The 15,744-nt window shown below is 43.8% G+C and overlaps 1 protein-coding gene across 1 annotated transcript in view; it reads right to left on the reverse strand.

The window, feature by feature from the left end:
- Positions 1-13,423: 13,423 nt before the first annotated feature.
- Positions 13,424-15,744, reverse strand: part of Arhgap20 (Rho GTPase activating protein 20) — a 42,910-nt gene continuing 40,589 nt past the window's right edge. The window contains exon 15 of the mRNA XM_013009483.1: positions 13,424-15,276. Coding sequence (XP_012864937.1) covers positions 13,424-15,276 — 1,853 coding nt within the window. The remainder of the gene's footprint in view (positions 15,277-15,744) is intronic.

Here is a 15,744-nt window from a genome sequence, read left to right on the forward strand (position 1 = left end):
ACAATCTGTTTCTCTCCCTGGGTGCACTTGGCAAACTCTCTGCTGAGCTGGTAACTGGGGGAGCCCTTAGTTCCCTCAAAGTGTCAAGTGGGGACACACCACACCACAGCTCATCCTGCTGCCCTCTGCCAGCCAAACCTGGGGCCCCGCAGATGGTGAAGATCCCAAAAGCTTCATCACGCAGGGACAATTCTTGTTGTTTTTTTGGTCGGTCGTGGGGCTTGAACTCTGGGCCTGGCCACTATCCCTGCGCTCTTCAGCTCAAGGCCAGCGCTCTACCACTTGAGCCACAGCACCACTTCCGGTTTTCTAGTGGTTTATTGGAGATAAGAGTCTCACGGACTTTTCTACCCAGTCTGGCTTTGAACCGTGATCCTCAGATCTCAGCCTCCTCAGTAGCTAGGATTACAGGCGTGAGCCACTGGCGCCTGGCTTACACAGGGACAATTCTATCTCTTCTAGATCGGGCCTGATTGTCCTGTGCTTCTCATTTTCCCCCTGGGAAGATGATTGCAAGCTAAGAAAGTCAGCAGTCTTGCTTCTTCATAGCTCTTTGAGTTTGAGCTGAAAACACTCCAGGTGATATGTTCAAATCCAGGTTGTCTCCACCTCAGGACGGGGCTCCAGGGTCTATGGCACATGGGCCTGCTTGCAGAAGACACGTAGTCACAGAGAAAGGGAAGGAAGGACTGTGGAGAAGGTGGGCAGAAGGCAGTGGAAGGAGATTGGGTAGCTTCAATCCTCTCACGGCTGCAGCAGGCAGCAGATTAAGGGTGTTAAGGGCGATAGCATCATCCTTAAGGCTTCAAAGAAGGAGTGGTCCTCTGTGTGTGTGTGTGTGTGTGTGTGTGTGTGTGTGTGTGTGTGTGTGTGTGTCTGTCTGTCTGTATGAGACAGGTGAAAAGTAGGAGTCGGGGAGAGGAGAGAGAAGGAGCCAATGAGCTGGTGTTATATTGCAAAGCTGAGTGGAAGTCACAGAGAAAACTTAAGGACTGGCTCAAGAAAGCTCAGAGCGAACTATCATGTGTTATACCCATCACAGGCAGACAGACAGATAGACAGCACAGGGTCTTCATCTTTTCTTACCCTCCGATTCCTAGAAACTTTTTGCTGTAGGCCGCTCAGTCTCACACAGGCCTGGGCTGGGGTGAATGTGAGCATGCGCCTTGTCAGATGGCTCTGGACAGAGGGTGAAGGTCCTGGCACACGGAAGGCTTCTCCAGTTTAGGGGCTCAGCCCTCATCCTCCATAGCATCTTCTCCCAAGTCACCCTTGCTATGGCTTGTGTCCTTTCAACCAGGTGTTCCGCTCAAGGAGGCCAGTGAGAAAGTGGACTGCCCACTTTTTACAACTTTCAGTTGTGGGGCTTGAATTTAGGGCCTGGGCGCTGTCCCTGGAACTTTTTTGTTTTTGTTTTGCTCAAGGCTAGCATTCTATCACTTTGAGCCACAGCGCCACTTCCGGTCTTTAGATGGTTAATTGGAGATGATAGTCTCAGGGACTTTCCTGCCTAGGTTGGCTTCAAATCACCATCCTCCCATCTCAGCCTCTTATGTAGATCTAGCTCAGGCTAGCCGGGCCTTGATGGCTCACACCTGTAATCCTAGCTACGTGATCACCACCGTGGCGCTGAGTATAAATGCCTTTCATTAATAGCTAGAAGGAACAGAAGCAAAAGCTGGGCAGACACCAGTTGTCAGTTAAGTGCATTTGGCATTTGAGAAATGTCTTCTCAGAGCCAGTCTTTAGACCACAGTGTGGTCTTGGCATAACCAGGGCTGGGTTCTAAGGAAGCACTGAATGACAGCTGCTCAGCTCAGCAAATGCCAGGGATGAATGTGGGCCATGGAGAAAACACGAGGAATGTCCCGCCACTTCCTGACTGTAGACCTCTTCCCAGATGTGGCCTCTCAGGTCATTGAGGCTGGTCTGTTGATATCTCAGGTCACATCAAATAGTTCTGACTACATAGTATTTTAAATTTCCCCCCTCCACTCAGATTCAGGTTCTGGGCACTGTCCCAGACAGAGCTTCTTTTGCTCAAGTATTCTACCACTTGAGCCACAGCTCCATTTCTGGCCTAATTCTGAGTTTATTGAAGATAGAGTATCACAGACTTTTCTGCCCAGGCTGGTTTCAAACCATGATCCTCAGGTCTCAGCCTCCTGAACATCTATGATTTACAGGCATGAGCCATTGGGCCCCAGAATATTTTTAAATCTTTTGACCAGATCTGGAAGTAACACAGATCAGGTTAATTCTCTCTCATCCACACACAGAGGATTTTAAACTTCTGGACACGTTTCCTTTTTGTCTTGCCAGTTATACATTTGCCTTAGATATCCTTAGAGCACATGGCCTGCTCTAGCCAATGCTCTTAGATGCCTGTCCCAAAGTTCCCACAATGCCTTGTTTCCTGACAGTCCATCTTCCTTCCCAGCATTGCTTTTCTCCTTCATGTTTGCTCTGTGGTCTCCCTTCCTCAGGACAGGGAGCTTACTACTATACCTAGCAAAGCACAGAACCTGACACATCGTCAGAGATACCCATACAGGTTTGTTGAGTGAATGGATGATGGTTTTCTGTCCTTGGAGTAGATAACCTTCATTTTACAAACAAGGGAGTGGAGCCAGAGTGTGTGTATCCATGTATGCTCTTGGTTCTCAGAGTTTTGAGAAAACCTGTTTCCAGCACATGGGCATGGCATGGTGGTGCTTGCTTGTAATCCCCAGCTTCTTGGGAGTTGGTGAACAGGAGGATCATGGGTGAAGGCTCATCCAGGCAAAAATGTAGTGAGATTCCCATGTCAACAAATATATTGAGCATGGCGGATGGATGGATGGTCCCAACTACCTGGAAGGCATAGATAGGAAGATTGAAGTCGAGACTGGCCCTGGGCCACAAAATGTGAGACTCTGTCTGCAAAATAACTAGAGCAAAAAAGGACGTAGGAGCATGGCTCAAGTGGCAGAGCACCTGCCAAACAAAAGTGACCTGAAGTTGAAACCCCAGCTACTTCCCCACCCCATTAAAAAAACAAAAACTGTTTCCAGTGATTAGACTTGGGGTCGCTAGGGAGTTGGGCTTTTTCTGTTGAGAAAGGTCCTCATCTCTTTTCTATATTTTTTATTGTAAAGATGCTATACAGAGGGGTGACAGTTACATGAGTAAGGTAATGAGTACATTTCCTATCGAGCATTGTTACCCCCTCCTTTGTTTTTCCCCTACCATCCCTGCCCTCCCCATCTCCATAGCTCCTCCCTCCCTCCCCCCCACAAGCTGTAAAGTTTGTTTTTAACATACTGTCTTGTACATCTCATTGTTACTATGGGTCACCTGTAGCCTTGTTTTAGCATTTTGTTATTTCCCTTCCCTTCCCCAAATTAGAAAAATGTATATACAAGATGCACAGCACCCGAATCAAATACAGTGAAAACAGTGGTTATACCATGGGGGAGACTGTACAAAGAAAAAAATCATATAGTACATTAAAAACAACAGTAACAAAGAAAAAAAACCTCTCGTGTCCATATCTTGGGGTTCATTTTGCTTAGCATCATCTTATACGGTCATATGTATATATGACTTTTCTGCTTGTCTGGTAAGATTATCCTAGACATATACTAGTTAGTGCAAATAAGGGAAACCATGGGAACTATGTTTCTTTGGGCCTGTCTTAATATAATTTTTTCCAAGTCTTGTCTTTCTATTTCCTAACAAATGGGTGGTATCATTCTTTCTGATGGAGGCATAGAATTCCATTGTATATATATATATACACCACATTTTCTTGATCCATTCATCTACTGAGGGACATCTGGGCTGGTTCTATATCTTAGCTATGGTAAATAATGCTGTGGTAAACATAGTCGTGCTGGTAGCTTTAGTGTGGTCTTGTTTGTGATTATTTGAGTAAATGCCCAAAAGTGGGATTGCTGGGTCATAGGGGAGCTCTATGTGGAGTCTTTTGAGGAACCTCCATACTGTCTTCCAAAGTAGTTGAACAAGTTTACACTCCTACCAACAATGAAGTAAGGTTCCCTTCTGTCCACATCCCCTCCAGCATCTGTTGTTATTAGAGTTCTTGATTATAGCCATTCCCCAGGGTGAGGTAGTATCTCAATGTTGTTTTGAGTTGCATTTCTTTTATAGCTAGAGAAGTTGAGCGTTTCTTCATGTGTCTATTGGCCATCCTTCTTTCCTAGTCAGAGAAGTGGTCCTCATTTCTTTTAAGTAGCTATGCTATACACCTGGAGAAGTTCTTCTTGGCCATAGTGTAATATTTTCATTGATTATCAGATTCAGGTTTGTATTATTTTTGAGTTTTGATTTTGGTATGTAATTTCATGAGACTTGATTTGTAATTTATTTTTTCTGCTGGTCCTGGGGCTTGAACTCAGGGTCTGGGTGCTGTCCCTGAGTTCCGGTTTCTAAAAGCTAGCACTCTACCACTTGAGCCACAGTGCCACTTCAGCTTTTTCTGTGAATAATTGGAGATGAGTCTTACAGACTTCCCTGCCCTGGGTTGGCTTTGAACCATGGTCCTTAGATCTCAACCTCATGAGTAGCTAGGATTACAGGCGTGAGCCACCAGCGTCCACCTTGTAAATTTTGTTTTGTACTGTCTTTGTTTACCATTTGTAATAGGGGAATACTGGTTTCATGAAAATGATTTAGAAGTGTTCGGTTCCTACTTTTTTTAAGAGGAGATAATGTGTTCTATGGGCAATTGTATTAAACTGGTATTCTGGTGAAATTGTTAGGTTCTGGGAGATTTTCAGGTTTTGATATATTTAATATGTATCGTTAATGTATTAAAATATATATCAAATATAATGTTTGATATATTGAGATACTTCATAACCTGTTTTCATCTTGTGTAGAATGTTGGTAGTGGTATCTGAGGAATTCATTTTTATCAAATTTATATGTGTAAAATGATTTGTGATCTTTTAATGGTTATAGATCTGTAATGTTCTTATCGTGTTGGTAATTTGTGTTTGTGCAGATATGCTCTCTTATCAGTCGTGCTAAAAGCTTAGTGACTTTATTGATTTTCTTCAATGGACAAGTGTTGAATTTTTTCTTCTATATTCAATTTCTTTTGCTTCTGCTCTGATCTTTATTATTTCCTTTTTCTCTTTATCCTGAGCTTTGCATTTATTTTGTCTTTCTAGTTCCTTGTACCAGAAACTTAGCTTATTAGTTTGTGAGTTTTTTTTAGTGGGGGAGTGGAGAGGCAAGATTGAATTTAGGGTCTTTACATGCTAACACAAACTCTTCCACGTGGATTATGCTGCTAGACCTCTTTTGTTTCTGAGACCAAGTCTTACCAAGACCTTTGCTAGGCCCTGTATGAAACTCTTGCTCTTCCTGCCTCTCTCCAGAATAGGCTAGAATTATAGGTATATAGCACTATACTTAGGTTCAATATAAAATACTTTTATTATATCATTCACTTTTACCTACTTAATTCCCCTTCGTTTGATTCACTTCTGCCTCTCAAATTGTCTTCCTAGTATCTTTCTTTTTTTTAATCTGTCTTAGATTCCACAATGAGAGGACACATGAATAGTTGTCTTTCTGAATCTGGGTTATTTCTCTTAACATGAAGTTCTCTAGTTCTGCCCATTTTCTTGAACAGGACACGATTTCTTTTTTTTTTTTTTTAATTGTGAAAATACTGTACAGAGGAGTTACAATTACATGGGCAAGGACATGATTTCTTTAAGGCGGAATAATATGCTATTGTGCATATATACCACATTTTTTTTTGGTGGTACTGGGATTTGAACTCAGGGCTTTGTACTTGTTGAACTTGCTTGGTTGACACTACCATTCGAGCCACATCTCCAGCTCTGGTTTTTTTTGCTGGTTATTTTTGATGTATTTGCTAGTATTTTTTTAAAAGCTATTATGAATGGGATTTTCTTCTTGGTTTCTCTCTTAGCATTTTTTTTTTTTTTTTTGTCATGGGGCATGAACTCTGGGCTGGGCGCTGTCCCTCAGCTCTTCAGCTCAAGGCTAGCACTCTACCATTTGAGCTACAGTGCCACATCCTTAGCATGTTTTTTTATGGATATTTAGAAGCCTAATTTTCTTTTTTCTTTTTCTTTTTTTTTTTTTGTCAGTCGTGAGGCTTGAACTCTGGGCCTGAACGCTGTCCCTCAGCTCTTCAGCTCAAGGCTAGTGCTCTACTACTTGAGCTCCAGCACCACTTCCGGTTTTTCTGGTGGTTTATTGGAGATAAGAATTTCACAGACTTTTCTGCCTGGGCTGGCTTTGAACCGCAATCCTCAGATCTCAACCTCCTGAGTAGCTAGGATTACAGGCGTGAGCCACCCAGCGCCCGGCTAGAAACCTAATTTTCTATGTTGATTTTTTTTTTTGTCAGTCTTGGGGCTTGAACTCTGGGCCTGGGTGCTCTCTCTCAGCTCTTCAGCTCAAGGCTAGTGCATTACCACTTGAGCCACAATGCCAGTTTTATGGTTTATTGGAGATAAGAGTCTCACAGGCTCTCCTGCCCGGGCTGGCTTTGAACGGTGATCCTCAGATCTCAGCCTCTTGAGTAGCTAGGATTACAGGTGTGAGCTACCAGTGCCTGGCTTCTGTGCTGATTTTGTGTCCTGAACTTTGCTCAATTTGTTCTACAAATCTTCTAATGGAGTCTGAAGGTGTTTTAATTATAGGATCATTTTACTTTCTATAGATATAATTTGACTTCTTTTCATATTTGTCTCCTTTCTTATTCTCCCTTGCCTTAATGATCTGGGTAAAATCTCAAGTGCTACTCTGAGTAAGAGTGGATAGTCTGGTCTCATTCCTTGTGTGTGTGTGTGTGTGTGAGTGTGCGTGTGTGTGTGTGTGTGTGTGTGTGTGCGTGCTTGCGCATGCATTCATGCGTGCCTATGCTTATCCTTAGGTTTGAACTTGGGGCCTCCATGTTGTCCCTGAATTTATTATTCTCAAGGCTGGCACTCTATGCAGCCCCACTTCTGGCTTTGTGTGTGTGTGTTTGTGTGTGTGTGTGTGGTAAATTGGAGATCAGAGTCTCACAGACTTTGCTGCCCAGGCTGGCTTTGAACCACAATCCTTGGATCCTGGCCTCCTGAGCAACTAGGATTACAGGTGCAAGCAACCTGTGTGATTCATTCTTAGTTTTAGAGGAAGTGCATTCTGTTTCTCCCATTCAGTGGGGTGTTGCGGGGGTGGGGTGGGTTGTTGTACATAGCCTTTATGGTGCCAAGGCGTGATAATTTTGTATCTAGTTTCCTCAGCGCATTAATCAGGAAAGGATGTTGAATCTTGTCACAGGCCCATCTCTGTATCCACTACTCTAACTATAAGATTACAAAAAATTCTTTATTCTATTGATGTCTGAGTGACATTTATTGATTTCCATGTGTTGAACACCCATCTCTGGAATGAAACCAACTTGGTTGCATTGTATGCTGGTTGTTTCTTTTTAATATTGCTAAATTGGGTTTGGAAATTTATTGAGAACTTTGGAGTCTATTTCCATCTTCAAGGATATTGCTGAATAGCTTTCTGTCTACTGGCTTGTTTTGGTATCTGGTTCATACTGGTTTCATGGAATGAGTTTGAAATGTTCTTATTTAAAGTTCTTTTCAAGTCCTAATAGGATTTAGCAGGAAATCTGTCTGTTCTGGATTTTTCCTTGTTGAGAAAGAAGATGCAAGCCTCTTCCAAGTTGTCTAGATCACAAGTTTTGAAATTATTGCTAAGACAGAGTGACTTTCTTGGAATATAGACGCCCAACCTAGACATAGTAATTTAGTAAAGTTGGGAATGATTCTCGTGCATATAATCCTGTATGCTTTATTGTGGAAGGAGAGTTACCATCTCCATTTTAAGTGAACGCATGTGACTTGGGGAGATGTCAAGGTAAGAATGCAGTTCAAGCTGAAGGCCCACCAAATAAGAACTATTTTGAGTATTAAATAGTACATGCAATGTATTTATTACCAGTACGTGAAGGCAACAGTAAGTGCCCAATAAATGTTAATGATGTTCTTTTTCCACATTTTCCCTTAGTTGGTTAAAGGTCTCGAAGACAGAAACCATTTTTTTTTCTCCATGAGTACCATTAAGGTCTAGAATAGTTTTTAATAAAAACTAAATGGCTTGAATAGCATTTTGACCTTTTAATACTTCCCATTTCTCCTTGCCATGCTCTTTCTAAACTTTCCGAGATCCCTGTGGTTCAGTTTTTGTTTTGAGCTCTGTTAGAGGAACAATAAACTCTATTCGTGGCAGTGTCATGGAGCAGTACACTTCTATATCCATTGGCCTGTGACTCAATCATTCCAGTACTGGGCAAAGGTATAACATTTTTTTTTCCTTGAAAAGTATATGTAGAGGTTGGGTGCCAGTGGTTCATGCCTGTTTTGCTAGCTACTTGAGAGGCTAAAACCAGGAGGACTGAGGCTGGAGGCCAGCCCTGGCAGGAAAGTTTATGAAAAGGGTCTAAAACCATAGTTGGGTGCTATGGCATGCACCTGTTGTCCCAAACTATGTAGAAGGGTGAGATTGGGAGGACTGTGGCTAGTTAGACAGAAAAGTCTCTAGAGGGAAGCTGGATGCAGTAGCATACGCCTATCAGCCCAGCAGCTATAGGAAACATAAAGTTGGCAGATCACACAGTTCAGGCATGCACCTGGGTGGGAAGTGAGAACTTATCCTAAACGTAACTGGCACAAAACATGGCCAGAGGCATGGCTTAGAGCACCAACCTAGAATGTGTGAGGCCTTGAGTTCAAATCACAGTATGGCCTCTACCCTCTAGCCCCCATTCAGATACATCAAGAATCACAGATAGGCAGCTATTTAGAGCACACAGTTAATTTGCTCAGTGCTAAGGGAAAAGTTTTACTTCCTTCAAATAGAAGATCTAGAGGCAGCAAAGAGAATTCTAAATTTAATTCGAAGTTCACGTAATCTAAAATCAAAGCTAGATGAAAACAACTACCCTTTGAGATCAAGCCTCAGGGCACGCAACCCCCCCATATTCATCTAATCCTTTTTTTGGGTGCCAGTGCTGTGGCTTGTACTTGGGGCACCGTCCCAGAGCTTTGGTGCTCAAGGATAGTGCCCTATGACTTTGAGCTACAGAGCTACTTCTGGTTTTCTGGTGGTTAACTGGAGATGAAGTTCATGGATTTTCCTGCCCAGGCTGGCTTTGAACCGTGATCCTTAACTCTCAGCTCCTGAGGAGCTAGGATTACAGACATGAGCCAACGGCATGCAACTCATTCAAAAGCAGAGGAGGACTTAAAACTCCCAGGTATTTTTCCTTTTAGCAGGAAACTGAGAAGTACAACCAGAGCTAAAGAAATAAAGCATTTTCCCCAGATTTTATTAGACAAAATTTACATACCAAGGATATGTTGGTAATGAGTTTTCTCTGTACCAAAATAGGCAGTTTGAAAAAAAAAATTCTCCCCAGTAATCAAACATGATCTGGTAGGGAAAATAAACACTGGCTAGCAGAATTTGGATCAAGATACATCATAGTCTTTGAAATTTTCAACCAAGAAAGTATGCGGTTGGGCCAAGGATACAGCAGATCATTGTCATTCAATGTTATGCCTTGAAAAGGTGGAAAATACCATGGAAATAATGTCTTTATTTACTCAAAACATTAGATTGCTACAGGTAAAATTCTGTGTTTTTGTACAACTTAGAGATAAACAGCATATGTAGCTCTACGCTGCCCCCCACGCCCCCCAAAAGAAAAAAGCCTTTGTGCAAGTGGATGTGTAATCCTTGCTCCTTAGAGGAAAATAATTCTTTTTTTCTGGATTAAGACAGTATATTTTTTGGAATCCCTTCAAAATGGCGGTCATCCTTAGAGGAAACCTGAAGGGACCTCAAGAAGGGGAAGACAGAGCAGGGATGAAAAACCAGTGGTGTTCACAAATTCATGACTCCCAGAGCACTGATGTCTTGGTGTTTGTCTAAAGTCAACTGGGTACTTCAGCCAATGGGTTCAGTCTTAGGAAAATCTCTGGCCAACAGTACAACTGGGCTTACTGTTCCTTTGATATAAGCGCATAGGCAGTGTATCATTTGAGGAACACAATGGAGATGTATTTCCTGATATAAATAGTTGTCTAAAACCTCACTTGTTTGGTAAACAAGATTAAAGAAAAACAGTGAAGAAAAACCCACTCTTTCTTGAGAAATTGTGACTTCTGACCCCCTCTCCCCCCAGAGCTTCCAATCAACATGGATTATCCTCTATGAAGTGTTCATTGCAAAGTGAGGTTTGGTGTCAAACCACCTCTCCCAAAGTCAATTAATGGGCCACAGGACTGTGAACTCTGCAGAAGGATATTTTATTTGACAGACAGCATGGACTTCATACATATCCATTATCAGTGCCTTTGAAAACCAAACAACTTCAAAAGTTAGCAGCAGTTTTCTGCAAGTACAAAAATACACATTTGTTACATAACGTATGGTAATAAAATTCTTCAAGATATATTATACAAACTCAAAGCATTTTTTAAAGGATCAGTCCAATATATTATAGATTGATGGGAATATAATAAAGTGACAAATAGTCTGTCTTCCAATCATACAATAATTTACAGCAATATTAACAGATTATTCACATTAAGTATCACAGGAGTATCTAGGGAACACTGAGTGTAGAGATGGTTGCTAAAAAACACTTAGTGACTATTTTCTTTTATGTGTCCAATGGGGTGGGTGGGTTTTTTTTCCTTTTTCCTACCTGCTATTATGAAAGACGATGATTTTTGTTAACTATAGAACTAATTTCTTCCAGTAAGACACTCCAAGCCAGAAGATCTTCATTCACATCTTGCAGTTCTGTCAGTAGTATGCCCTAAGGTAAGGGGAATCCCTGCTGACTTCCGTATTATAGACCACAAAAGATGCATGAGCAATATGGCTAGGTATGTGGTGGAATCTGCCTTCCATCTGACTGAGAGGGCCAGTGTCATGGGGGGAGGGGCTGGGGGCTCTTTGGGCAGAGACTTCTACACATTAATTATAATGATTCAGAGCGTACAAGGCCAGGTTCTGGAGAAGTAGGATGAATCCTTAGCTAATACTAAAATAACTCCTTAGAGAAGACAACATTGTTCTTATCCTATAACTGAAAAATCCAATGTTTAGGAGAAGGGTAAAACATTGGATACAACAGTTGCTGAATGATGCAAGAAAATAGTTTGGAATATGCACATTTGTGGCGGGGAGCAAGTCCTGCGGTTGAAGTTGAGGCGGACTCTTGGAGGACAGTAGTTAAAATGGAGGAGGCGGGGTTCATAGCTAGCTTGAGGCTATCCTCCTACTCTGGTTGGCAAGGTCCAAGAATCTCATTCTAAGTTAAAGCCATGTCCTGGAGTGAATCTTCAAGACAGAAGAAAGACAATAGATCTAAAACCAATCTTTTTTTTTCTTTTCCCCAAACTATTTAGAAACCACACATCATTTGGGACATGAATATGGAAAAAAAGAATCTAGAGGGACACTGAAAGCCAGTGACCATTTGAGAAAACCCTTTGGGCTCCTTAATTCAGTATTGCATTTTGTGACTCTAGCCAGCCACACTCTGAACTGGTGTCTCCATTGCAAAGCTGTGACAGTTAGAGAAGGCATGATTTAGAAGTGGTGTTGTGGTTCCTGGCTAACAGCAATCGAAGGGGCAGGGCTGCCACTGAGCCGTACCGTGTGTGGATGATGACATTTGTGCAATGGATAAAGGGGTGCTATTGTACTGAGTGCAAACCCGAAGAAAATCATGAGAAAGTTTGCACGCAGCGCAGGTCAGTGCCGGGGTGTAATGGAGAGTAGCTGGGTGGATCTGAAACAAAGGGCTGGGTCTTGGATTAATCCTGAGGTCATGTGATGAAAATTTGCCACAGAAATATGGCCACCGGCCTGCACTCTGAAAACGTTCACACGATTTCCTTCATTAGCGTCTATGAATTACACAGTGAAGCGGGGTGGGTTTCATTGTTGAGAGTTCCATCTCTGTTTACCATGTATTTAGTTAATCCATTCAGTTAATCACTCTCCCTGTTCACCCCTTCCCAACAGGGCTCATTGATCTTTCACTTTTTAAATTATTTAATAATAATTGTTCTAAGGCTTGAACTCGGGAGCCTGGGTGCTGTCCTTGAGCTTTTATGTGCAAAGCTAACACTCTACCACTTTTGAACCACAGTGCTATTTCCAACTTTTTGGTGGTGAGTTGAAGATAAGGGTCTCTGGATTTTCCAGTCTCGGCTGGCTCTGAACCGCAGTCCTCATATCTCAGCCTCTTGAATAGCTAGGATTTGTGAGTGACTGGCACCTGGCTTCATGGCTCTGTTTATACAGTTGTAAATCATCTATTTGGGCAGTAGCCTGCCTCTGCCTTCATCCTTTTCTTTAGCCCTTGCTAGCAGTACTCACCCCCTGACAGAGGAACTTTTAAATATTTTAATGAATATTTAATAGTTTAATTGTTTTTTTCTTGCTGATACCAATGCACTAACAGTCTTGAGCAGCTCTGTTGAAACATGTCTCTGCAGCTTCCATGCATTAATTAGTAGACCAGGGAGATTTTACTTCCAGAGCAGTCTTTTCCTGTGTACTATGAGTAATGGCTGTCAGATGGTCACTTTCTACATAAAGAGTTGCAATTTTTGGAGTATGCTCTTTGCAGAGATACCTTTTCGAGAAGGCCCTGAAATGAGAAAATATTTTCCTCTTCCCCCACTTCCCCTTCCTCCTTTCCCAAAATATGTTTCCTGGAGCTTTTGCCAACCAGTTCAACAATCATGAGAAAACAAATCCGTCAACACAAATGATTACAAAAAACAAACCAAAACCATGATATCATGGTACTCATTCATGGCTCTTGAATTAACTATTCTTTCCACTCTAGCTGGATCCTAAAATGATACGTTGTAAGGACATAGGAGTAAGAAAGTGCTAGAGAAATGGCTTAGATTTGGGGGAATGCTTTGATTAGTGGCCATTTTCTTGGCCTGTCTCTTAAGAGCATCGTAGGGTGTGCTGATGGCTTCACTGTGTTGTTCCCTCACTCCATGGGTCATAATCAGGACACCAATCTCAAAGACTGCTGACACAGTCGGGCAGAAAGGATGTTTTCTAGCTATCTGTTAGGCTATCTAAAAAGAATACATCAGAAAATGACCAAATCCCCAGCATTAATAGGAAAAGTCTCCCAACGCTTTCAAGTGATCACATTTTTTTTTCTATTTTTAGCCTGAAGACTTTGCCAAGGAATCTCAATTGAGCATTTTGTCCTCAGTATTAGCATCATAAATGGGGGGTGGGGAGAGGGGTATCACTGTGATTGTGATATTATTATTATTATTATTAGCTCAGTTCCTGTCCTTGTAGACAACGTAAGATTCTGTGGTTAAATGTCTTTGGTTAAATGTCTGTCCCCATCACCACCAAGCACTGTAGAGCCTGGGCGGTGGTCATCGGGGCTGGCCATGGGATCTGAAGCCACCAAGCAGGATGAAGCGCCTTCCTGAGGCCGAGGATCAGAAGGGCACCGCCCTTGGTCCTCTTCTCCCTCACTGGGTCTGCTCTCCCCCAGGGGAAATGGAGAGTCGCAGAGATTCTCCGAGTCCTGACAGGGATAAGAAGCATACCACTGGCTTGGTTGCACGGCAGCCGTGGCCAGTTCTTCAGCTGCCCTTAGGGGTGTGTCTTCTGGTCTCTGTGGGACAGCGCTGGCTTCGGGGACATCAGAAGCCTGGGGCAGGGACTCTGACAGTTCTTTGAGGGAACCGATTTTCTTTTCCTCGGGCCTGGCGGTCTTGACTTTCTTTTTGAGGGACCAGTTTTTCAAACTGGCTAAGCCACTCCTCAGCCACATGCTGGGGTGCAGCGTCACACAGTGCCTCTGGGAGTGCCACTCGAAGATGTCCTTTCTTGTCGACGCCAGATGGCTGCTGGCCGGCTCTGTAGAAGGACCGGGCACTCCCGAAAGGAGGCCGGAGCCCAGAAAGTCTTCAGAAGAAAGCTCATCCTGTTTGCCTGGAGCCTGGAAAGTGCAATCGATGGGAGAGGAAGTGTCTGTGGGTGTGAACACGGAGTGTTCGGAAATCTGTGAAAATGCACTGTCCTGGGAGCTCACCGAGGACCCCGAGGGGGAGGTGCCCGGGGAAGATAAGCTGGAGTAGCTAGCCCTGGGGCAGAGGTTGAGTCTGGGAGGCAACACCTTCTCAGTGGCCTGACTGGTGGCGCTGGTCTTGCCCACCTCAATCCCCAAGACCAAACTCTGGTTAATCAGTTTTTGCCCCTCCATCTGTAAAGACTTATGCCGCTGGAGATAATCCTCCTCGCCGAGCAAGAGACCCTCCTGGCAGCTGCTTTCGTGCAGTTGCTTGGAGTAAATCCCCCTGAGATAGGTCAGCTGGCAGTTCTGGTCATCGATGTTGGGTTCTGAGCTGCGCCTGCGCATCAGGGAACTCTGGCGGGCACCTGCTGGACAGTAGCCTTCTGCCTCCGTCCCGAAGGGTTGATGGCCACCAGGGTCCTGGAAGGTCACGTGACTAAGGGAGGCCACAGAAATCGCCACTGGTTTGGACTTGGGGAATTTCCCCGCATGATGTCCCTGGGGCGCGGGGGTGTGTTTCTTTCTGGGGTTTTGCTGAGGGGCGTTTTTCTTGCCATCATCCGTGCCCGTGACCGAGCTGTGTTTCCAACGCGTCCGCCCCATGTCATGCAGGGGCTGGTGATTCTGCTTCAGAGAGTCTTCGTCCTTCTGAGACAGCACCACATCGCAGCTGGACTTGCGCATCTTCTTCTGGTAAAACTCCCTGAGATAGGAAAGTTTTGAATCCAGGTAGTGGATGGTCGGCTCGGAGCAGCGCCGGTGTCGCCGGGGGGCTTTGGGGGCATGGGGTGTCCCCACGGACTGGGAAGTGGGCATGCAGGTGTCAGGGGGGTCCCCGGCATGCTCACCCAGGGATACCTCCCTGTACGTTACAAGAACGTTCACTAGCTTGGACTCGAGGGACGGTGGCAGCTGAATGTCTTCCTCTTTGGGGTGCTCCAGATCAAAATCGTTGAGGGTCAACAGGCCTTCGACCTCGGGCTGGTCAAGATCGTAGTCGCTGAGGGTTAAGACCGAGTCCATACTTCTGCTCCCTTGGCCAAGTTTTTTGATGAGATCGCGGCCCGGGGCATCGATGTCCTCGTTCAACTCGTTTTCCAAGCTGTCGTAGGAGGAGTCATTCATTTGGAAGCAGGATGTATCTGTCAAGAAAAACCAAACCTGCCATTCACACTGTGGCTGCCACGAACACAGCCCACGATACTTTCAAAACCAACCTTCCATTCTATTCACAAGAAGGGGGAAGAATGCTTTCCTAAGTGTAGAAGATAAAGCCAAACACCAAAGCAGACCCCCCCCCCACAAAAAAATCCTGTTAGGATATATTAGATATATCTCAGTTCCTCCTGAGATAAGTAAGATTTTTCTAAAAGCAATGACTATTCACCCTGAATCTAAGAGGGTTGATGAACCATTTATGAAGGAATGAATGTCAAGTAGAGTTCTATTTTTAAAACTCTGCCTGCGAATGTGGACAGCACTGCTGGGCGTCATACAGAATTAACTGTAGTCTTGATGCAACCATTTGCGAACCCTATCCATTTCTCATACACTAGTTCTTTGAAGTTAAGTTCATCGTTAATCCTTACAACCAGAGAAAATAGTCTGGC

The sequence above is a fragment of the Dipodomys ordii genome, unplaced genomic scaffold (assembly GCF_000151885.1).
Source record: "Dipodomys ordii isolate 6190 unplaced genomic scaffold, Dord_2.0 Scaffold10, whole genome shotgun sequence".
Classification (NCBI taxonomy): Eukaryota; Metazoa; Chordata; class Mammalia; order Rodentia; family Heteromyidae; genus Dipodomys; species Dipodomys ordii.